The 25,606-nt window shown below is 41.6% G+C and overlaps 1 protein-coding gene across 1 annotated transcript in view; it reads left to right on the top strand.

Moving 5' to 3' along the window:
• LOC308074684 (ryanodine receptor 3) overlaps positions 1-25,606 on the top strand; it is a gene marked incomplete at its 5' end in the record, with an annotated part of 322,999 nt that overhangs the window by 146,658 nt on the left and 150,735 nt on the right. Inside the window, 8 exon segments of the mRNA XM_080414190.1 lie at positions 4,520-4,624; positions 9,580-9,683; positions 13,017-13,100; positions 13,785-13,944; positions 20,802-20,949; positions 21,370-21,572; positions 22,459-22,633; positions 25,302-25,510. Of these exon segments, the coding sequence (XP_080270316.1) occupies positions 4,520-4,624; positions 9,580-9,683; positions 13,017-13,100; positions 13,785-13,944; positions 20,802-20,949; positions 21,370-21,572; positions 22,459-22,633; positions 25,302-25,510 (1,188 nt within the window).

Here is a 25,606-nt window from a genome sequence, read left to right as displayed (position 1 = left end):
TTTTAGTCATGGCTGCCAGTTCCCACCTGATGTCGTGAGGGAGTTCTGACTGCTCCACACCGTACTGCATAACTACTAGCTTGCATAATGTCTTCAGTGTTGGACTTAAATCTAAGATGTACAGACCATCAGAGACGTGGCTTCCAAAGAGCATGATACGATCTCCCACCATGCAACGTGCACCATAACACATCTGAGAAGGGCCGTTTCCCTTGAGTTCAACCTTATTCCAGGTGAAGGTCACTGGGTTGAATTTCCACACATCATTTAAGTATTTTTTGTGGTTGTTGCCACCACATATGTACAGCTCTCCATTGTAGGCAGAGGCTGAATGACCAAAGCGTCCTTCTGGGAGAGGCTGTGCAGGAGGTGTGTTCAGCCAGTTGTTGGTCTCTGTGTCAAATACTCTGATGTTGTAGATGACCCCCTGGTCCCCATGGCCCCCAAATACAAACATCTTTGTCCCGATGATGGTGGCAGAGTGACTATGTGAAGCAGGTGGTGGAATTCCTCTGGTGTTAATTAAAGCCCAGACCACTGTGGTGGTGTCCAACTTGTACATGTCATTTTCCATATTCCATTTCATATTTCCAGTCATATTTCCTCCATAGATATACATGACCTTCTCCAATACACAGGCTGTGTGGTAGAACCTCTCCTTTGGAACGGTTCCAGAGATCTCGGGCTTGAACCATCTGTGGGAGTCGACATCAAATCCATAGAGCAGGTTGCCGTAAGGATATCCTCCCCAGATGTAGACGCACTCTGCTATAAGTACAGCTGTGTGGCCCACGCGCCTGGAGGGAACATCAGGAGAACCTTCTCCTCTTCTATTTGTCCATGGGGGCAAGTTCCTCCAGAGCAGAGACACTGTGTTAAAGATGTGGACTTCAAAGTGAACACTGTTCTTGTTAATGTTTCCTTCAAATGAGTACACCTTGTGTCCGACTACCACAGCAACTGGGCTGGAATTATCATGTCCTTTCAGATGTATCGTCCAGTGAAACATTTCACACACCAGCACCACTGTGAATCAGTGCAAGTAATTTACAGAAAGGCTGTTAGAAGGCAGAAGTTGAAGTTGCTGAATGGTAATGGGTTAGAAACTACAATAACGACATTTAAAAGGACAATTACATCTGATGTAATAATGATGTTGTGATATCACTGCGTGATGACATCATTATATGGAATAGCTAATGACGTTACTCAACCTGAATGTCTATTTGAGCTACATTTATGATCTGCATTTTGTCAGTACTATGACATTTCCATATTTGGGCATATCGTTATAGAGACGCGGCGGATTTCCCCTTTAACCGGGCACTGCTGATTATCAAGACTGTAGATCTGTTTTCTTTTTTTTTATCGTGAAAATGTGTGCAAATCTTTGCTTCTGGGGGTCCCTTTGAGAACCACTGATTATAGCAACATGAGTAAAAAAAAACTGTTAGGATTTAGAAGACATTTGTAGAATCCCCCAGAAGCAAATATTTGAGTAACAAATGTTCGCTTTAAAAAATATATACATTCAAAGATTTGCACAAATTTTCAAGAGTTTAAAAAAAAAATAGCAGATCTACAAGCTTATAGCGCGGCACTCGGTGCCGCGCTATGAGCTTGTGTATCTGCTATTTTTTTAATGTAGCCAAAGACATCTAAACATGGCACACAGGTGTTCCCGGTGTTAATGGGTTAAACCCTGGGTATTCACACCACAACAGTTTATTGTCCCTGTCGGACAGAAATCTATCTCCATATTTACACTTTGTGTTGTTTTTGTCCGTAAACGAATGCCCCTACATCAGTGTGTCTTGAACTGTTTCATGTCAAGGACCCCCACATTAATACGTATTTTACTGCGGACCCCCATCTGAAAATGTGCCAAGGACCCCCGTACTAGATCATTTTTTCAAGACTTTTGGAAAATAGCCGCTCCACAATTTTGCTGGGGACCCCCTGGAACCCTCCCAAGGACCCCTGGGGGTCCCTGGACCCCACTTTGAGAAACACTGCCCTTACATCATCGTATAAAAGAGTGTGTTACTGAAAAGTAACGATGTGGTGGACATACAAGGTTTCCACCAGTGGTGTAAAGTAACTTTGAGGTATTTTTGGGCGGTGTAGCCGCCCCTATAAGTGGGGTTGGGACACCCCATTAGTACACCCATCGCTGTACTGTGATTGGCTCATAATTAGTACACCCCTAGCATTAGTACACCTCTAGCTGTACTGTGATTGGCTGACTCTATTGGCTGACTCTATTCAGCACTGTGATTGGGTAGCGAGACACATGATGAAATTGATAACCTATAAATAGGACTATGCACTTTTAAAAAAAAAACGTTTTTTTTAAGTGAGCTTCCATCACTGTGATGACCACACCGCCCACTTCACACTGGGTGTGATTTTGGGGCGGTGAAACCGCCCCTATATGTGAGGTTTGGATATTTGCACACCAAATCCTGCGCTGTGATTGGCCACAAATGTACCCCCCTAACCCTGCACCGTGATTGGCCAATCACAGTCTATTCAGGACTGTGATTGGCTAGGGAAACATGACACATGTGCATAGCCCTATAAATAGGACCATAACTTAAAAAAAAACATAAATGTGTTTTTTTAAAGTTATGGTTTCTTCCATCACTTCTTCCATCACTTCTTCCATCACTGTGATGACCACTGTGACCACACCGCCCACTTCACACTGGGTGTGATTTTTTACTTTACTGGAGTATTTCCAGTTCTCAGTACTTTTAGTTCTACTCCACTACATCTCAGAGGCAAATATTGTACTTTTTTTATTTATTTTTTGTTATTAGTTACTCTTGCAGATATAAATACATTATAAAACATACATTAACCACTTTAGCCCTATTTTATACATAGGCTATTTGAAATTAGCCGATCTACAATCTCACAATGTGTCGCATTACAACGTGAGTTTATAGCTTGTGAGCTTGTAGATCTGCTTGTCGATCTGCAAAGTAACTTTTACTTTTGGTACTACTTTCAGTACAGTTAGACGTTTGCCCGGGACCCAAACTAGTGAAAATAGCAGATAGGCCTACTATAAGCTCACAACGCGTCGACAGAAACTTTATCACTAAGCCACCTGAGCACCCCTCTTGGAGAGTTCATGCTATCACCCCCAGATCCCCTCTCTGCTGAACAGGTCCCACGACTGACCAGTAGGAGTCGCTAGTGCATCGTCAAGGACACGATCCCTCGCAAACGCTGACAATTGTTTGTTAGAGCGCACACGGAGGCTGGGGGGAATTGAACACGGTGTTACGATGTGTCATAATGCTAACGGGGTAGAAAAAACACAGCTGAAGGGCCCAAGAGTAGACGAGGCAGAGCAGGCTCAATTATAACGAGTTTATTGAACACAACAAGACAAGAGGGACAAGGCTTACGGTGAAGTGAGGCAGGCAGGGGTCAAAACTGGAGAGAAGCAGTCCAACTCAGGAAAACAAGTACAGAGGACCAGGTAAAAAAAACACAGGTCAGGTTCTGGAGGCAGAATTCCACAAACAGCACCAAAGACCAGTGGTGTAAAGTAATTAAGTAGTTTTACTCAAGTACTGTACTTTTGAGGTGATTTTACTTTACTGGAGTATTTTAAAATTTCAATACTTTATACTTCTACTCCACTGCATCTACATATACGAGGCAAATATTGTACTTTTACTCCACTACAATTATTTGAAAACTTTAGTTACTAATTACTTTGCAGATGTAAATTATTATATTATAAAACATACATTTACCACTTCAGTCCTATTTTATACGTAGGCAATTTGAAAATAGCAGATCTACGATGCGTTGTGAGCTTGTAGATCTGCTATTTTCAAACATTTTAGTACTTTTACTTTTGGTACTTAAAGTATATTTTGATACCAATACTTTACAAGACTGTGGAATTAGAAATACAGAATTGTGAGAGTGTAGGGAATAGCAACATGCTATATTTTAGGTGGTGTTGACCTTGGGTTGGCAGGCCTTGGAGAGGGCTCTCGCGGGGATGGAGAGATATTTTTTATTTTCTGTACGTTCGTAGTGAGTCTGCTCTCTCTTAGAATTATCTGTTCTTTACCTCGAGTGATACACTGTGTAGACCCTGTTATAGTCATAATTCCTCGGTTAATCACCTGTTTGGTTTACTATGTGGATCACTGATGTATCATAAATAAGCACCTCTAAGGACGACTCGATCTTTTCAAATAGGAAAATGCATTAACGTTACCTAGGAAGCAAAGGGGAGGTTGGTAACACTGCTTAGTGTGTGTGTGTGTGTGTGTGTGTGCGTGTGCGTGCGCGTGTGTGTGCTCTGAGTCCAGTTTTAAAGCAGCAAGCTGGTGAGGGAATGTAGATTGGCTGTATTTCATTATCTTAACCTGCTTATCTCTAATAGACATTTGTTCCATCTCCCTCTCATGGCTTTAATCAGTGTTTTATCTTGGAATCTATAATAATAATAATAATTATTATTATTATTATTTTAATTCTCCCTTAGATTGTCATGCCATCACACCTGGAGAAGGTGCGGGACAAGTTGGCAGAGAACATTCATGAGTTGTGGGGCATGAACAAGATCGAGCTGGGCTGGTCCTACGGCAAGGTGAGAAACATTACACCAACATAATTATGCAGTTATCGCAACCAATATCACACTGGATTCAAATGTAAAATGATCAAAAAACAATCCACATTATCCCATGTCTTTGAGAAAATACACCCCACTGACACATTTTGGTACGTTAAAAAACTGAGCAGTTCACAATGCATTAGTGACTAGACGTTTTTTTTGACCATCAAAAAAGCCTGTGCATCATCTTGCTTTCTCTTCTATAATTTGCGGTTCAACCCAAAAAGAGGGTAAGTGAAAAAAAACTAAACAAATCCTCTCATTTTATTCCATTTTCCTCTGCTTTTCATTCTGTTCATTCCAGATGTTCCATCCTATTTAGTCGTATGCCTAATTTATACTCTGTGGAATGACGGCGTTGCTTGTCGAAAAGAACTGATCTAGCCTTATCAGTTCTTTTCGACAAGCCACACTATCGTGCGATGGAGAACCAATTAAGCTTTAAGGCAGCAGACTCATGTGTTTTATTATCAACCAAGTAGAACATAGTGTTCCAAACAAGGGCAGAACGAGGAGTTTTGGCAATTCCAGAATGCCACTTTAAATTATAGTAAACTTTCTATAATGAAGGGGAAATTTTAAAGGGGAATTATATATATATTTTCCCCATTTACTAGGAACAGCTTTTTAGTGTCATTTCCCTTCAATTGACTTCCAAATGACCTTCTCGGCTTGCAAGATGTCAGCCCATAATGCCAAAGCGATCCGTTTTGCCCGACTGCCCATAAATGGTGCGGATGATAAATATGTGTAACAATATGCAACGCAGCTCTTATGTCTATAATACAAATGAGAACAGAATAAGAACAGACTCCTACTGTCTCACGTTCGGTGGTGGACAAAGTATATTTTCAAGGATGCAAAAGTACGAATGACGAATTACATATGATTGTTTTTAATATCAATGCATTGCTGTGTTTACATTTAGAACATTTACTGTACCCCAAAATGTAAAATAAAATATAACTAATTCTGACATTTTGCGACACGCTGAGAGCTTGTAGATCGACTATTTTCACTATATTTGAAATAGGGCTTAAGTGGTTCATTCATAATTCTTTGTTTTGTTTGGGTCCCAAGAGTCCCTTCCCAGAAATGTACTGGAGTGAAAAGAACAATATTTCTATTTGAAATGTTGTGTAGCGAAAGTCAAAACAATACTCCAAAAATGTAATTAAAAAAAATAGTCACCCCATGGAGACTTGAATTCATGGATATTTTTTTGTTTTTGTCGCATTCCTAAGCCAATAATTTGACACAAAGGAGACACTTTGTGTCTCCTACCGGAACCGCTGCCGGTCATCAAATTATTGGCTTGAAATGCGACAAAAACCTAAAAATATCCATGAATTCAAGTCTCCATGGGGTGACTAATCGATAGAAAACAATGTCATTTTGGGGATGAACTATCCCTTATAAGTACAGTACTCAAGTAAATGTACCCCTAGCTAGTTATACCGTCCACCACTGTCTCACGTTCTTGGACCCCGTCCCTCTAGACTTTATACAGCACCTGAGTCGTTTCCAGCTCTGTAATGGAGTCATTGATCTGGGGGGTGAGGATGTCTGACTCAGTCGTTCATTAGAACATCCTTCCGCTCCCCTTAGCACTCACAGTTTGGCTTTAATATCTGACTTTAATGAGGTCTTGTTAGCTAAGGGGGAGGGAGGGGGGGATTCTGGCTGGCTGGCACTGCGCTAACACACCCTGTCCCTCAGGGAGCCCAGGTGTGCGTAGCGTCATAGTGGTGGAAAAGGTACTCAAATGTTTTCTTAAGTAAACGTATCAATACTGCAATTTAGTTTAGCAATTCTGTTACAAGTAAACATCCCAAATTCAATTCAAAAGTACAAAAGTAAAAGTAAGAGTAAAAGTACAAAAGTATTGGCATCAAAGTGTACTTAAAGTACCAAAAGTAGAAAGTACTCATTGTGCAGAATGTCCCATTTCACAAGTTTTCAAATATATAAAATGTATAAAAACTTTTTGAAAATAGCAGATCTACAAGCTCATAATGCATCGCATCGCGACAAATTGTGGAGTATAAGTATAATATTTCCCTCTGACATGTAGTGGAGTAGAAGTAAACGTACTGAAAATTGGAAAGTAAAAAATTGTACTTAAAGGTAGGGTAAGTGATTTTCTTTGGTTAAAATAAGTGTTAAATAGCTCTATATTCTGATAGTACTCATTGCTATAGAGTGTTTGTTCAGTAAAAGGAGTCTCCTTGTCTCTCCAGCTCTTTATAAAACAGAAAATGCATTTTCGTTTCAGTTTCATTTCCAATTTTATCCAATCAGGATAGAGAACTCAATCAGGATATAGATTAAACAAGTGAAATGTGGAAGTGATGACACTAAGAAATGAGCATGCAAAATTGGAACTGGAACACTATAAAAATGAAGCTTAAAAAAATGGGTACTTTCTCCTGATTGGCTGAGATTTTGACACCTACCGGAAAATGTTTTTTCTGTTTATTAAAGAGCTGGAGAGACGGGGAGACTCCTGTTACTGAACAAACACTTTATAGCGATGATTACTATCAGAATATAGTGCTTTAACCTTTTAACAGAATACTTTTTGTTTTAACCAAAAACTCTCACTTACCCTACCTTTAAGCACAGCACTTGAGTACATGTACTTAGTTACTTTCCACCACTGCTCACAACGTGTCGTGCTGCGACGTATTGCAGGCTTGTAGATCTGCCATTTCAGGCACGTGACATCGGCGCGCAACTAACTATGAATTTCAGTTTACCGTGGCACTTGCAGTAGCGGCAGCATAGAGGAGGGACACGCGGTGCTGAGGGGGAAGATGTTTATGTAGCATTCTAGCTTTTTTCCCCCCCCTTTTGCATCGGTCCTATATGAGATGTCGTAAACCCGCTGATGTTGTTATTTAAGGTTTTTAAAAGGTAAGCTAGCAAATAGAGAGGGATTCTTGTACTATTCACAAAAGAGCTGTCTGCTGTTCGCTGGACACGTGAACAGCTGCATTATCTGTACACAGCCCTGCATGTTTTCTTGGAAAGAAAAAAAACACACACACACACACACACACACACACACACACACACACACACACACACACACACACACACACACACACACACACCTGCCATCTGCCAACTGCCAACCCTCCCCCGAGGAGCAAGGCCAAAGGGATTATTTGGCGTAACGCTCAGCAGTCGAGAGGGGAATTACACCTCTCACTTGATATTCCAGATGCACAGCCTCTCCGTTTTCCCCCAAGAAAACATGCTCCTTCTTCGTTTTTCTCTCCTCTGCCTCCATGACACATATCCACTAGATTAAGTCTCTTATCACCGCAACCAGTAGCAACCCTAGTATTTAGACCCACCATCCCTGTGCCCTTGTTAGTTCAAAAATAAGATTGACTGTGAACTGTTAATGCTGTATGTATGTATCAGTGATTCTCAACTTTTATTTTTTTTAATTTCAAGGACTCCCGGTTTGATATGCATTTGGCCACGGATCCCCATTTGATACAACTCTGTAATATCCGCAGTGTTCATTTAAAGGAGAATTCCGCCCAACTTTTCTCTTACCTTATATATGATACTATGATATCCTAGGGACGAGTGGTGCAGTAGGAAAAAAAATCATAACTCCATCACAAGTCGACCGCAGCTAAAAACCCGTGCCTATGGGACTTGCGCTATAGATCGTGTATATTAATAGGTTTCTTTTTTCTTCTTTTGTTTTTGTGAGATCTAACGTTCTTATGGACAGAAGTAAGTTATGGACACTACGGCGGCCCATTTGGGACAAATACATTGTGGAGTGATCTAAAAAAAAAAGGGGGGGAAAAGCTATTAAAATACGCAATCTAGTCCCATAGGCTCAGGTTTTTAGCTGCTGTCGACTCGGGATGGAGTTATGATTTTTTTCTACTGTACCACCAAATTGACCCTAACAGGTCCATTTGGTTCCATTTGTACACTCTCAGAGTTACAGACATGTGGTCCAGCGGATCAGACGTTGAGAACCAAATGTCGTACGTGATATCGTTTGCTGTCGGGGCAGAAACCTCTTATCTCCATATTCTAACTATTTGTGTTTTTTTCCCGTAAATTAAAACCCCTACTTGATCGTACTACAGCGTCACACAAAAGCACCAAAAAGTAGCAGATCCACAAGCTTGTAGATCTGCTACTTTTGATGCTTTTGAATTTGAATCCTGAAAAGTAACGGTTTTGCAGTGGTGGAAAAAGTACTCAAATTCTTTACTTAAGTAAAAGTACCAATACTGCAATATAAAAATACTCTGTTACAAGTAAAAGTCCAGAATTCAAAATTTACTTGAGTAAAAGTACAAAAGTATTGGCATCAAAATGTACTTAAAGTACCAAAAGTAAAAGTACTAAATATTTGAAAATAGCCGATCTACAAGCTCACAACGCGTCGCGATGCGACGCGTTGTGAGCTTGTAGATCTGCTATTTTCAAATAGCCTATGTATAAAATAGGGCTAAAGTGGTTAATGTATGTTTCATTATATCATAGTTTATATCTGAAAAGTAACTAGTAACTAAAGTTTTCAAGTAAATGTAGTGGAGTAAAAGTACAATATTTGCCTCTGAGATGTAGTGGAGTAGAAGTAAAAGTATTGGAAATTGGAAATACTCAAGTAAAGTACAAATACCTCAAAATTGTACTTAAGTACAGTACTTGAGTAAATGTACTTAGTTACTTTCCACCACTGCGGTTTTGTAACATATGAGGTTTCCACCCCGACAGAGACGATATGCTAACTGTACATCATAACACATTTATTTCATATACAGCACACGTCACGCACCGTATATATATAGATGTATTGGTTGAAAATGAACGTTGGAAAGCAGCAAAATGACTCTTGAAACATTCCCCTCCTGACCGTTCCTCTCTCTCGTTCCGCCTATCAGATACGAGACGATAATAAGCGGCAGCATCCCTGCCTGGTGGACTTCTCCAAGTTACCCGAAACGGAGAAGAATTACAACCTGCAGATGTCGACGGAAACGCTGAAGTACGTTTTTTGGGAGTGTTGTTGTTATGAATTGACTGAATCTGTTTGGCGGGGGGGGGGGGGGGCAGGGGCTGCCAATGAGGGGTTGGGAACGCTATAATAGTCATGGTTCGTTGACAGGTTGGAGATGGTACGGAAAAGAACTTCAACCACAGGCTACAGAAAAATGGATCTGGAGACAGAAAGTGCATGATTAAATGCATCTATTTTGGGTGAATAGATAGATAGTTATATTGGAGCTAAGAAGAGTTTGGCGGTATAGGAAATATAGAACTTTGGAGGCAGGAAATTATCAGGAAATATACGTCTGACAGACAGGAAATGGAACTCAGCAGCTTGCTGTAGGTTTTATTTAAATTTTTCATATGATCGATATACTGTATGAGACTCAGAGAGAGAGAGAGAGAGAGAGAGATAGTTCTCAGACTTAGAAGACTCTCTCTCCGTCTGACTTGGAATGGAAGTAAACTCCCAGTGTACCTCGACCATGCAAGGACTGTCGGTGTCATTGTGAGATGCATCTCTCCAGATGGGTGCAGTGGGACTGGCACCCTGGGGCCGCAATGCTCACTCTGCCCCGCCATAACATCTGCTACGGTTCACATTGTGCACATCCATCATGGCACACTTCATGGCACACAATATGTTTTACGTTATGAGCTTGCAGATCTGCTATTTTTGAAAAAACATGAAGATTTGTAGAATTCTACAAATGTCGTCTAAAACATTAAAAAAAATAATATATATATATATGTATATCAGTGGTTCTCAAACGTTTTCATGTCAAGGACCCCCAAAATTATATGTATTTGGCCGCGGACCCCCATCTCAAAATATGTTGTTCCAGGGACCCCCCCAGAAGCAAAGATTTGAGTTCGCTTAAAAACATTTATATATTCAAATATTTGCACACATTTTCACGATTTTTCAAAAATAGCAGATCTGCAAGCTCATACTCGGTGCCGCGCTATACGATACGATACGATAATACGATAATACTTTATTGTCAGTTTGCACTAAAATTTGTCTTGCGACCCAACAGCCATGTATGCAACATATAACAGTACACACATTTGACATGACACAAGAAAACAACAAAATACATAAAGACATGCAAAGACAAGAGCAATGTCCACCACTCAGCCTACCCCTGGCCTCCTGATTAAGCCTCAATGTCGTCTGATGGACAAAGGACCTCTTCAGTTTGACCTTATTGTATGTAGGAACACCGTATCTCCTTCCTGAAGGCAGCAACCTATATTCTCCATACAAAGCATGGCTAGTGTTTGAAGTGATATTCCTTGCCAACCTTATCATACTGTTATTATACGTAGATGTATAGAGCCTCTGAAGTGGTTGTCCAACAATCTTTGAACAAATGTTCACTTGCTCTAGCAGTTGTGACTTTAAAGCTACAGACAGACATCCATACCAGGTGGTACTACAGTACTGCAGAACACTCATAATAACAGAAGTGAAAAACAAAAGAAGAATCTGTCTACTAGCACCAAAAGATCTCAGACGGCGAAGGAAATAGACTCTTTGTTTTGTCTTCTTACCCACTGATTCAATCTGGTCTTTCCATGACAAAAGGTGGTCTATTACTACTCCTAGGTATGTATACGAACATACCTGTTTGATCTGTTCACTATGAATAGTAATGGGGGATCTGTGTATCTCTAGTGGAGCACCAAAAACAATCTCTTCTGTCTTTTTTGTGTTAATGATAAGAGCGTTGTTATCACTCCACTCCACCACCTTATTTACTCTGTGTTGGTGCAGTCCAGGATCACTGGAACTATCCAAAAGAGAAATCAAGACTGTATCATCAGAGTACTTTAGAATGTATTGGTCTGGTTTGTCAGTGCGACATTCAGACAGACATTCCTCAGTACGACAGCTGTCAGTATAAAGGGTGAAAAGTACAGCTGAGCTTACACAACCCTGGGGAGCACCAACATTAGTAGTTAATGCTGAGGAGAGGGTTTTGTTCACTTTCACCCTCTGTACTCTGTTAGTAAGGAAGGAAGCATACCAGTGAATTAAGTATGGATTCAGTTCCAACTGTACCATCTTTGACACCAGAATATCAGACTGTATTGTATTGAAGGCTGAAGGGAAGTCTAAGAACAGCGCCCTTGCATGATTCTTATTAGACTTATCTAGGTGTTTTGTAATGAAGTGGACCAGTGTGACAACCGCGTCCTCTGTACCGTAACCTTTCTTATAAGCAAACTGACAGGGGTCAAATTTGTCTTTAGTTACACTCACAAGATGTTGCAACAGTATTCTTTCCAGTGATTTCATGGTCACTGAAGTGAGAGCTATGGGTCTATGAGCTTGTAGATCTGCTATTTTTGAATAGCCAAAGTATAAGATAATGGTTAAAGGGGTTACACGGATGCGTTCCCGGTCTTAATGGGTTAACGCAGAACTGTGTATGTGCGTGCGCACGCGCGCGTGTGTGTGTGTGTTTGCGTGCGTGCGCGCCTTGCGTCATGAAGGACAAACGTGACGCTTTCAGAGACTAGCCAATGATCCTGTGTCAGTGCTATAGTCTCTCCTCAGAGGCAGCTCTGTCTGCATGAGTGGCGTGACGTCTTTCTTTTTCCATTGTCACTTTGTCCTCCCACGAGGTGTGAAGACATCTTGTCAAAAGCACTTTGCACCCTGTGTTGTTCTGCTTCTGGGTGATTCACGTCCCCTTTGCTTTTTGTCCAACCGATGAGGACCACATAACCTTTTTAGTTTATTGTACTCTTTTTATTTTTGGCAACTTGTGTTGATCCCTGTGGGGAATATCGTTCTCTGCATTTGACCCATCCTGACTCTTATGCCGGATTTATTCTTGGTTGCAAACGTTGTGTCGTGCACAGAAAATAGGCTATTTGTCGTCCGACAAAGTATATAGGGCATAGCAGTGGCGGCCATTTTCTGGTTCTATTCCATTGATCCTAGAATCAAGCCATCCAGGATCCTGGTGATTTATGACCATAAAACTTTTGATTCTGTGGAGAAAAAAAACACAAAACAAAGGGTATTTATTAAATATAGTATATCATGTAATTAAATATTCAATTTTCTTTTTCACAGAATCAAATGTTTTATGGTCAGGATTCACCAGGATCCTGGATGGCTTGATTCTAGGCTTAAATTAATTGATATAAATATTTTTGGGAAATCTCTATGGGAAAAATGAATGGGGTCTGGAACGATGGAACCAGAAAATGGCCGCCACTGCTATGTCCTGTAGGGCATAGGTGGTTTAATGTATTGCATTTCATTTCATTGCTGAAAATGCTCATTGACACGTGTTTTGATATTACCCTGCAGGACCCTGCTAGCTTTAGGGTGTCATGTAGTCCACGTCAATCCCAATGCCGACGACAACCTCAAAAAGATCAAACTCCCTAAAAAGTAAGTGTGCACTTTACTACGGCGCCTGCAAACTCACACTGGCTCATGAAGGACACAGTCATAGTCCCTCCGTAGGCCTATAGAGCATGAGGTTTCAAGCAGTGGTGGTAAAAAGTACTCAAATGTTTTACTTAAGTAAAAGTATCAATACTGCAATGTAGAAGTACTCTTTTACACGTAAAAGTCCGGAAGTCTAAATTTACTTGAGTAAAAGTGGAAAAGTATTGGTATCAAAATGTACTAAAGTATTGTGAGCTTGTAGATCGGCTATTTTCAAATAGTCTATGTATAAAATAGGGCTACAGTTGTTAATGTGTGTTTTATAATATAATAATTTATATCTGCAAAGTAACTAGTAACTAATGTTTTCAAATAATTGTAGTGGAGTAAAAGTATAATATTTGTCTGAGATGTAGTGGAGTAGAAGTAAATGTATTGAAAATTGGAAATACTGTACCTCAATACCCCAGTACCTAAAACCACATACCTCAAAATTGTACTCAAGTACAGTACTTGAGTAAATGTACTTAGTTACTTTACACCACTGGTTTCAGGGTTTTCTGGTTTTCTGGTTTTCAAATCTCAACATGAATATTGCGTAAATATGAAGTATGAATCATAAATGCACGATGCATTGACTGAAGAGAATGTGAAAGTTTGCATTATTATGTTCTGTGTTAATAGCTACATGATGTCCAATGGTTATAAGCCCACCCCTCTGGACCTGTCTGACATCAAACTGACCCCAAGTCAGGAGCTGCTGGTGGACAAGCTTTCAGAGAACGCCCACAACGTGTGGGCCAAGGACCGCATCAAACAGGGCTGGACCTATGGCATACAGCAGGTACATCACACAGGGGGCTGGACCTACTGCCAGGGGCGGACTGGCCATTTGGCATACCGGGCAAATGCCCGGTGGGGCCGCTGGGCCACTGTTTTTGTATATATTTTGTTGACAAAACGGAGCCCTCTGAAAAAATAACGTCACACTCCCAAAACACCCGAGGTACTTTCTCACAAAGACAAATTATTAGCTATTAACCCATTGAGACCTGAAGCCGATTCTACAAAATGTCTTCTAAATCCTAACTGTTTTCTGAAAAAAACGTATGTTGCTATTTCAGTGGTTCTCAAACTTTTTCATGTCAAGGACACCCAACCAAGATATGTATTTGGCCGCGGACCCCCATCTCAAAATGTGTTGTTCCAGGGACCCCCAGATGCAAAGATTTGAGTTAAAAATGTTCGCTTTAAAACAATATATATTCAAAGATTTGCACACATTTCACGATTTTTCAAAAATAGCAGATCTACAAGCTCGTAGCGCGGCACTCGGTGCCGCGCTATGAGCTTGTAGATCTGCTATTTTTGAATAGCTAAAGTGTAAAATAATGCTTTTTAGCTCAAATCAAAAAGTGACACAGACGATGCGTTCCAGGTCTTAATGGGTTAAAGACAATTCCCTCTCCTTGCTCTCTTGTGATTTATGATTTTTATTCAGCATTAGTATCAGGGTGTAGTAATTGTAGTTACAGGTACAATAAGACTCATGCCTTTTTCTTTTTTCTTACGTACAGGAACAGACATTACAATACAATTCACTCCCAACATAACGTTTAACACTCAGCTGGTTCAAAGTACAAGGCTGGTTCAGTTTGACACAACATTACATTTTCCCCATACCCTCCCTCCCTCCCTCATGGGTCTTTAGTCACCGTTCATTTATGGGTCTTTAGTCACCGTTCATTTCACCACGTGAAAAAAAAAAAAAAAAAGAAAAGATCCTAAGAAAATAAAAAAAATTAAAACATTACGTTAAATCAGCAAAGTCCACAACAAGTTCTAAAGGGGAAAAGAAAAAAAAAAAAAAAGAAAAAAAAGGAACATAACCTAAGGGCGCGCTCTCACCGCACTTTTATTTTACCTCTGGGGCAGAATCTGCCAATGCATTGTCAATGTAAATGCGTGGATTCACGCAAGAGCGGATTTTTCCGCTTGTCGCGCAGACCTTGCGTTTATCTGCTCTACGCGACTTGTCCATTGGAAGCATAAAACTGCTGGAGGTAGGAGCTGATTTTCTCCCTCTGTCCAATCGGGTGAGTCGAAGGCGGACCGTCCCAAGACTCAGGAAGCACCATGGTGCTCAAGGCAGCAGGCGGTGCGGGCTATGGGGAGGGTCCTGAAAGTGAGTGACAGGCGCGTCACTCCCGTTTTTTAGAATCCGCTGGCTGCAAAAACCTGCGTTTAACAGCGGCCAGCCAACTTTTGGTGAGAGCGCGCCCTAAGAATGCTCCTTTCCCCCTTTTCTCTCCCTCTCCCCTCCTCCCCAACAGAGAACAAAATAGACGAAGGTAGGAAGACAGAGTGACGGCGTGAGGGACAGGTGGGGGGGGGTCTCCAGATCAATGGAGGGGTTTTGTCACGGGCAACCTTATGTGGCATCAGGGAGTCTTGTCAGATTAGTAAAATAGGTTATTATGGTACCCCAGGTGGACATAAATCCACCTGGTGATCCTCTTAAGTCAAATTTAATTTTCTCTAGTTTCAGGAATAACATTACATCTTTCAGCCATAGATCTGGTTTCGGGGCACATGGAGATTTCCACTCTAGGAGGATTTTCCTCCGTGCCAGCAGTGTAAGAAAGGCAATACCATTCTGTGTTAATTTATTAGAAGTCAGATCTTTGGGCAGGACCCCAAAGATAGCAGTTACAGAGCTGGGCTGTAAGCTAATGTTAAAGGATCTACACCATGAATTTAAAAAATATATTTGATATTTAATATCATATGGTGTATGTCCCTCAAACCTTTTTCAAAAGGTTTGAGCCTAAATCATCACTCAGATATACTCATCCCAAGTCAATTGTCTCTGGCTTATACAGCACTTTCAGCTGCAATACCAAAACGTCCTCTTGGGCAGGGGGGGGCTACTGAGCAATTCTGTCTGTTTTATTATTAAGAATTATTAAAAAAATATTTTTTAAAAAAAATGGAAAAATGGAAAAAATCTGCATAAAAAGAAGCATCTAAGAAAAATACAAAATCGAAAAAAAAACACTTTGAACATTTTTGAACAATTCCACCAAGTGTTTGAGGTGCCTGTTTCACCCACTTCCGGGGGGCGGAGCCAAAATCCAAGCCCGAAGTATTTGTTCGTAGACCCCCACTTAGGGGGGTAGAAAAAGTTTCGGAGCGATTCGGGTACTTTTCATTTAACATTGGGTTTGCCATCATTAATGTTTGTGATGTCAGAAACATTGCCATTCTGAGATCGCCTGTTCAGACACGCCCATTCTGGAAATCCAGGAAATGAGAAGGAATGACTGAATAAAAAAAAAAACATTTTTTTGGGTACAAGAGACACTGGGGACCCCAAAAAATACAAAAAAACAAGAAAAAAGTGATTTTCATGGTGTAGACCCTTTAAACATTTGTGATAAGTGTCTAAATATGGTAACCCAGTAACTCTCCAGTCGAGGACAAGACCAAAACATATGGGTTAAATTTGCCGGGGATGTATGGCATCTATCACAGCTGTCATCCACAGTAGGGTATATTCTAGACAGTTTGGCTTTGCTATAATGAGAGCGGTGTAAGACTTTGAGTTGTATCAAGCTAAGTCGAGCACACAAGGTATTGCCATTCACTCGGATCTGAGCTTGGTTCCAGATATCGTCTGTGATGGATTCCCCAAGTTCCCCCTCCCACCCTGCTTTAATTCCATCCAGAGAGGTGACCCTTAAAGAGGATATAATGTTATAAATAGAAGACATGAGGCCCTTTACCTGCCTGGGAGCATCCAAGATAGACTCCACCCCTGATCTGGCCGGAACATTACCCAGCAAGCACAGTCAGGACCCGGACCAATCAGTGACGTCTCGATTGGGGCTAGATCAAGTCAAACCAAGACAAGTCAGATCTGGCCCAGAATATCACCTGATTTCAACCAAAATTAATCCTGACCACAAAAACGTCACTTCCAGGACGTCATCTAAACACATTTCTCATCACCCAAAATTGCTGTCCAAATGTCCATATGATGTCCCGGTGATGACGTCCTGTAAATGACGTAAAGATCATCCCCATATGGGCTGTGATCTGGCCTAGTCCTGAACGTCACCGGGGTGATGACCGGGCGTCATCATAACGTCATCATGACGTCATTGTGCTTGCTGGGTAGGGAATGAGGGATTATATGTTCTAACAAAATTGCGAATTTGGAAATATCTAAACAGGTGAGAATTTGGGAGTTCGTATTTAGTTGCCAATTCCCCGAAGTTAGCAAAAATTCCATCAATGTATGAATCCTTTTTCTCCTTGCTCTCTGAAGACAAAGCAGCTGATGTTTTCCTCTACTATTTTGTTGCCTCCTTTTGCTACTCCCCCCCCCACCCCCCACCCCCCCCCTCAACCTCCCCTCTGTGCCGGTGTTTTTTGTCTTTCAATTTTCACGATATGTACCGTACCGAACAGAATCTGCTGCCCAGTTTGCATTTGGCTTGTCTTTTTTGTTGTTGTTTTTTTTGACATTTCTACAATTGATTCAATGCGAAGAATGATTCAATGTGTTCCGTTATTTAAAGTGACAGCTCCATTATGACAAGCAGTGTTATCATCCCTGGAGCTGCTTGTATGAATCAGACCTGCATCCAGAGAGATGACAGGATAGGTTCTGAGGAATGAGGAGGGCATCGCAATGCGACACGTTGTGAGCTTGTAGCTCCGCTATTTTCACTTCTTAACACTTGCATGACTAAGCCATCAATATGACCGATTTTGAGAATTTAAAGTGGATTATCTTCTCTCATGAAGCTCTGAGAAAGTTCCCCTTTCATGACGTTTCCTAAATATTTGTTTCAAATCATCTCCGGTTTTTCTTTCTTCTGAAACGTATTATAAATATGAAATATATACCATATATACCATCCCAGCCGTTATATTTAGGCTAAATTGACCGTTCTCCCCCTCTCACCCCCAGGCAAGAGCAGTTGACACCTCCAGACCCCCCGCAGAGGGGCCCGTAGACGAGCATACGCAGCGAGTCTATGCGAGTCTATGTTGCCATGTCTGCTTATTATAAGAGACTTTGGGCTTGTTTTTTTTGAGTACTTTTACTTTTGGTACTTTAACTACATTTTGATGCCAATACTTTTGTACTTTCACTCAAGTACATTTTGAATTCTATGACTTTTACTTGTAATAGAGTATTTCTGCAATGCAGTATTGATACTTTTACTTAAGTAAAACATTTGAGTAATATTTCCACCACTGCTAAAGACAGATAAAACATACAATGAATTAAAAAAAATGAATAAAAGTAAAAGGTATACCTTGCCCCCACCATAGACTCCAGCATTGTCGAGCGTCTACAGGCTCACAGCATCACATCACAAAGCCACGTGTTGTGTGCTTTGGTTATTTTCAGGGGAAAATGGTTAAAGGAGTTTTGATACTAATTACTTTTACTGGAGTACATTTCTAGGAAGGCTGTAAAGTACTGAGTACTTTAAAAAAATAATATTATTATTTTTAAGTAAATTAACTAACTAGTTACCTTTTGAGAGCAGTAGCCTAACTAGTAACTAATAACTAACTATTGTTACTTTTTTTAAGTAACTTGGCCAACACTGTTTATAACGTTATTCGAGCTAATTATTTGTCACCACTTCTCCAGTCGACCCCCTTGCTTTGTTAGGACACTGACACAGGTCCTTAGTTAATCTATTGCTTTGTTAGGACACTGACACAGGTCCTTAGTTAATCTATTGCTTTGTTAGGACACTGACACAGGTCCTTAGTTAATCTATTGCTTTGTTAGGACACTGACACAGGTCCTTAGTTAATCTATTGCTTTGTTAGGACACTGACACAGGTCCTTAGTTAATCTATTGCTTTGTTAGGACACTGACACAGGTCCTTAGTTAATCTATTGCTTTGTTAGGACACTGACACAGGTCCAGTTAATCCATTGCTTTGTTAGGACACTGACACAGGTCCTTAATCTATTGCTTTGTTAGGACACTGACACAGGTCCTTAATCTATTGCTTTGTTAGGACACTGACACAGGTCCTTAGTTAATCTATTGCTTTGTTAGGACACTGACACAGGTCCTTAATCTATTGCTTTGTTAGGACACTGACACAGGTCCTTAGTTAATCTATTGCTTTGTTAGGACACTGACACAGGTCCTTAATCTATTGCTTTGTTAGGACACTGACACAGGTCCTTAGTTAATCTATTGCTTTGTTAGGACACTGACACAGGTCCTTAGTTAATCTATTGTTTTGTTAGGACACTGACACAGGTCCTTAATCTATTGCTTTGTTAGGACACTGACACAGGTCCTTAGTTAATCTATTGTTTTGTTAGGATACTGACACAGGTCCTTACAGACAGTAGTTCATCCATTGCTTTGTTAGGACACTGACACAGGTCCTTACAGACAGTAGTTCATCCATTGCCTTATTACTGAGAAATGCTGTTAACCCATTCAGACTTGAGGCCGATTCTATACAAAATGTCTTCTAAATTGTAACAGTTTTCTCAAAAAAACATATGTTACTATATCAGAGGTGCTCAGACCTTTTCATGTCAAGGACCCCCAAAATTATATGTATTTGTTCGCGGACCCCCATCTCAAAATATGTTGGTCCAGGGACCCCCAGAAGCAAAGATTTGAGTTGTGTTCGCTTTAAAAAACATATATACAGTCAAAGATTTGCACACATTTTCACAATTTAAAAAACAATAGCCAAAGTATGAAATAATGGTTAAAGTCGTTACACAGATGCGTTCCCGGTCTTAAAAGGTTAAAATAGGACCAGATCCAAGGGGAGGGCAGCTCTGGGGTGGTAATAGCGCTTTTATCCAAGGCGCTTTACATAGATTTAGCATTTACATTCACACACACATTCATACACCGATGGCGGAGGAAACCATGCAAGGCACCAACCTGCTCGTCGGGAGCAATTAGGGGTTCAGCGTCTTGCTCAAGGACACTTCCACACTAACTCTGGGGGAGCCCGGGATCGAACTGGGAACCTCACGGTTTGCCATCCGGGCCGCTCTACCGCCCACTCTACCGCTGAGCCACTACTGCCTGAGCCACTGCCGCCCCCCCAGCTGGCTGTGTGGAGTTGTTTGACTCTCTGGGGTCAAGCTGGTAGGAGATAGAATTCTAAATCTAATTGTAATCTGAAGACAGACATGTTTTTAGGTCAGTGTTCAGTGTTTCAATGTCCATCCTAAGATACACTTCAGTTAAAGTTCCCCCCCCTCTCACTACTTACTAATTGCCCCCCTGGCCCCACTTTGAAATCCACTGTGTGTGTGTGTGTGTGTGTGTGTGTGTGTGTGTGTGTGTGTGTGTGTCTCTACTCTTGCCGGTGTCCATGTTTGTTGATATAATGTTTATAAATATCATACTTTTTTGTCACTTTATCCTAGGAGCAGTGAGCAGCTGTTGGTTGTAGCGGCTAGGGGAGGAGTTAGGGCTTATACATTATACATTTACATTTCTGAAAAACAACAACAATTGTAGTAAATGAAAACATTTATATTTACTCGTGACCCATAAAGATGGGTCCGCGACCCAAACATGGGTCCCGTGGGTCCTGAGCCGGTGTTTTGAAAACACGTGCACTAGGGAGAAAACAAAAGACAGAAAGATATTTACTGTGTGATTTTTTGGACCCGTACAGGATGTGAAGAGCAAGCGGAACCCTCGCCTTGTTCCCTACGCGCTGCTGGACGAGCGAACCAAGAAGTCAAACAGGGACAGCCTCCGCGAGGCTATCCGCACTCTGATTGGCTACGGGTACAACATTGAACCCTCGGACCAGGAAGGCGGTAAGTTTGGCCTTCAAAAGCAGTGGTGTAAAGTAACTAAGTACATTTACTCAAGTACTGCACTTAAGTAACATTTGTAGGTATTCTTTTTACTTTACTGGAGTATTTCCAATTTTCTGTACTTTTACTTCTACTCCACTACATCTCAGAGTCAAATATTGTCAATACTTTTGTACTTTTGTATAATACTTTTGTACTTTTACACAAGTAACATTTTGAACACAGGCACTTGTAACAGAGTATTTTCATATTGCGGTATTGCTACTTTTACTTAAGTAAAATAGTTGAGTACTTTTTTTCCACCACTGCTAAAGCACACGGCTGTAGACAGAGCTGCTGGTTAGATTCTCCTTCTCTGATGTGCTGTGTTTGACTCCTCTCTCTCTCGCTCTCTCTCTCTCTCTCTCTCCCCTCCACTAGGTCATGCCGCGGAGCGTCTTAGCATCGATAAGATCCGTTTCTTCCGGGTGGAGAGGACCTACGCGGTGACCACGGGCAAATGGTACTTTGAATTTGAGGCGGTGACGGGGGGAGACATGAGAGTGGGCTGGGCCCGCCCCGGCTGTAAGCCTGACGTGGAACTGGGCACGGACGAGCTGGCCTTTGTCTTTGATGGATACAGGGTAAAAAGTCACTCACTTTTTTGTGTGGTCGAAAAGGTACTAAAATGTTTTACTTAAGTATCAATACTGCAATGTAGAAATACTCTATTACAAGTAAAAGTTTGGAATTCAAAATTTACTTGAGTAAAAGTACAAAAGTATTGGTATCCAAATGTACTTGAAGTACCAAAAGTAAAAGTACTAAAATGTTTGAAAATAGCAGATCTACAAGCTCACAACACGTCGCGATGTGACGCGTTGTGAGCTTGTAGATCGGCTATTTTCTAATAGCCTAGGTATGAAATAGGGCTTAAGTGGTTCATGTATGTTAACCACCATATTAGAAATACTCCAGTAAAGTAAAAGTACCTCAAAATTGTACTCAAGTACAGTACTTGAGTAAATGTACTTAGTTACTTTACACCACTGCTTTTTATATGGTGGAATGTACAATATCCCACTGGAAGAAAGTCGCGAGCACATAGTTTGTATAGTACATATTATATATTGATATTATAATGTTTAGACTGGTGATAGGTTCTTGGTTTACCAATGACTCTAGATTACTGAGGCACTCGAGGCATTTGATGTATTACCTTGTGTTTACCTTGCTTACTGTAAATCGCTCTGGATTATGAGTGTCTGCTAAATTGTGTGTGTGTGCTGCTAATACGAAATAAAGTTGAGTTCAAGTCATCAAAATATTTGAGTCTTCCAACTGGATTTTTAATTGTGGATTCAAATACACCAATACAATGTGTGTGTGTGTGTGTGTGTGTGTGTGTGTGTGTGTGTGTGTGTGTGTGTGTGTGTGTGTGTGTGTGTGTGTGTGTGTGTGTGTGTGTGTGTGTGTGTGTGTGTGTGTGTGTGTGTGTGTGTGTGTGTGTGTGTGTGTGTGTGTGTGTAGGGCCATCGACTGAACATGGGCAGCCGTTTCTTCGGTCGGTGCTGGCACACGGGCGACGTGGTGGGCTGTATGATCAACATGGAGGACAAGTCCATGATCTTCACTCTGAACGGAGAGATCCTCATCACCAGCAAGGGCTCTGAACTCTGCTTCGCCGACTTTGAGACCGAGGACGGTGAGAGACACAACGACAAATCCTGAGTGTTCATTTAACCTCGCAGAGGGTGAAGCGTTTGTACACCCTCTGGGATACAAATAAATAAACATTTAGGGTGTGTGTGTGTGTGTGTGTGCGTGTGCGTGTGTGTGTTTGTGTGGGGGGACGTGCAGAGGGATTTGGAGAGGCAGGGGCTGGAATTTCAAAAGGGCACCTATTGGATTTTCTTTTACAAACAATTACCATACTTTTAGGCCCGAAAACCCCCAAAATCCGAAAAGGTGTCATTGCGTGCTTAACTCTCTCAGTGCCACGCCCCGAGATATCCCGAGTTTTTCCCGAGTACCCTCAGTGCCAGCACGAGAAATCCAGAGTTTTTACTTTTGACTGTGGTCGCGCTATGCTGTTTATTTTTCATGATCACTTTCGCTTCCTGACTCCTTCAGACTCATTGGGTTCCGGTTTCATGACGCAGATTCCGTTTCCGGTTCTCATTTTTTTCCCGCGATCATTTTCGGCCAGAATAGGGAAAGTCACGGTTTTTCACACGGTATAAAAAACAAACGGAGAGGTCCACGTCTACTCTCTTTGGTCTGGGTGACGATCAGTCATCGTAGTCGTGTATCACATCGTAATTTAGCCCGATCAACGATTGTCAAAAATGTCAACATCCGGTTATGACCGGATATGACGTGAGCCTGTTTGGGAGGGGGCGAGTGAGCCAGCGAGATCATCAATGTGTCGATTTGTTGCTCTCTACTGGTAGAACTGTATTATGGGTATAAAAACCCAATCAGATCATTTATTTGAATGAAAAATTACAAAATTAAAAAAAAAAAAAAAACGCAAATTGCTGGCACTGGGGGAGTACTTTATGAAAATACTCTTGGCAAAGAGTTAATGTCCTCAAAGTCACGCACCCAACAAGCTTTGAACTGAGCAGATTGGACCTTCTGTTCCAGAGATAATGGCCAAAACATATTGAAAACTGCCACTTTCGTCGGTTTTCGATCGCCGATTTTCGATTGAGTTTTGGCCATTGTCGCCCGTTTTTCTTTAACTCTTTCAGTGCCACAGGCCAAAATTCATTGTAAAAAAAAAACATTCAGTGCCACAGCCAAAATTCATTGTAAAAAAAAAGTGCTTAGGAGCCGAGATACAGCCTTTTTCAGTAAGAAGTTAAACAAGAAGTGAATGGAGCAGAACATTTTCAAATCATCATATCTTGGGTTCTGAATCTTTTTTTTTTTACGTTTTAGACGTCCTGTGGCACAGGGCTTATTACATTGGACGTTTTAGACGTCCGGTGGCACAGGGCTTGTTACATTGGACGTTTTAGACGTCCGGTGGCACTGAATGAGTTAATAACACGGGCTAGGAAGGTAGTACACCGACAAACTAGATACCCGAGGAAAGTTCACTTTGAGCTGCATCCAATACATCCATCTGGAGAGGTCACTTTTTTTATAGACGAGTAAAAGGGCAGGGGCTCAAGCCCCCTTTCGTGTGTGTGTGTGTGTGTGTGTGTGTGTGTGTGTGTGTGTGTGTGTGTGTGTGTGTGTGTGTGTGTGTGTGTGTGTGTGTGTGTGTGTGTGTGTGTGTGTGTGTGTGTGTGTGTGTGTGTGTGTGTGTGTGTGTGTGTGTGCCGAGTGCGCGTGCGTGCAGACATGTGTGGGAGAAACGCTGATGACAGTTGTGTCAGCTCAGCTGAAGGTCAGGGTGCAGACTGACAGCAGCTTTAGAGGGCGAGAGCAAGAGAAAAAAGATGATGGTTTGTTGTGTGCTGCTCCACATCATTAAAGCTCCGCCGTGTTCCCATCAGACCTTTCTCTCCTGAGCAGGGTGATGGTCATCATGCTGAGGCATTTGTGGAGAATGCAGGGGCATACAAGCGAAGAAATAAGCGGCTCCCTAGTTACAGAATCACCACTATTTTACGTGACACTCGTAAATTGGCTTTTAGTAAAAGCTGGATTGCTCGTACTGTACTGTTTGATTGATTGATTGAATATTTTATTCAGGCAAGAATGTAAAACAGCAGTTACATTTAAAATACTTTGTCTAAAAGGTCCGTTCATAAAAGTCCTTGTGGTCTTGTTTCCAACGAGGTCCTTGATATTCAATTCATAGACATATATACAAAAAAAACAGAAAAATATAACATTATGTACAACAAAAAAAAGGGAAAAAAAGGAGGGGGGAAAAAAAACAAAACTATATGTACAAGAACAGGGGGGGGGGGTCGTCTGTCTAACGGGAAAATAGTACTACCTCCTTTCTTGGCCTCCTGAAAGGTGAATTTTCAGGGCTGTTTTAAAAGAGCCCAGTGAACTGCACCTTTTGAGGGAAGGGGTTAGACTATACCAAATCTGGGTGGCAGTGGTGTAGAAGGAGAATTTGCCCATGTTTGTTTTATGGGTGGGTGGTACCAGATCGTTGTTAACGCTCCCTCTAGTTTTGTGACTGTGGGTGTCGCTAACTTTTTGGAGGTATTTTACTCAGATATGCGGGAATAGGGGGCTTATCGGGCAAGTTTGCATTTACCATTTTGATGACCAATCCCATGTACTGTGGTAGAGTGTTCATGCTGTGTGGTGTCTTTCCCTCTGTGTGTGTGCGTGCGTGCGTGCGTGCGTGCGTGCGTGCGTGCGTGCGTGCGTGCGTGCGTGCGTGTTGGTTCCTGCAGGGTTCATTCCGGTGTGCAGTCTGGGTCTGTCCCAGGTGGGTCGTATGAACCTGGGGAAAGACGCCAGCACGTTCAAGTACTACACCATGTGCGGCCTCCAGGAGGGCTTCGAGCCGTTCGCCGTCAACATGAACAGAGAGGTGACCATGTGGTTCAGCAAGCGCCTCCCCACGTTCGTCAACGTGCCGAAAGACCACGGCCACATAGCGGTAAGCACACTGAAGAACACTTTAACCACTTAGTGGTGGTCCTTGGGGGGGGGGGGGGGGGGGGTTACCAGGGGGTCCCCTGATAAATTAGTTAAC

The sequence above is a fragment of the Gymnoscopelus braueri genome (genome assembly GCF_963280865.1).
Source record: "Gymnoscopelus braueri genome assembly, chromosome: 19".
In the NCBI taxonomy this organism is placed as follows: Eukaryota; Metazoa; Chordata; class Actinopteri; order Myctophiformes; family Myctophidae; genus Gymnoscopelus; species Gymnoscopelus braueri.
Note: the sequence above shows the minus strand (reverse complement) of the source record. Positions and strands in the feature narration are given on the sequence as shown.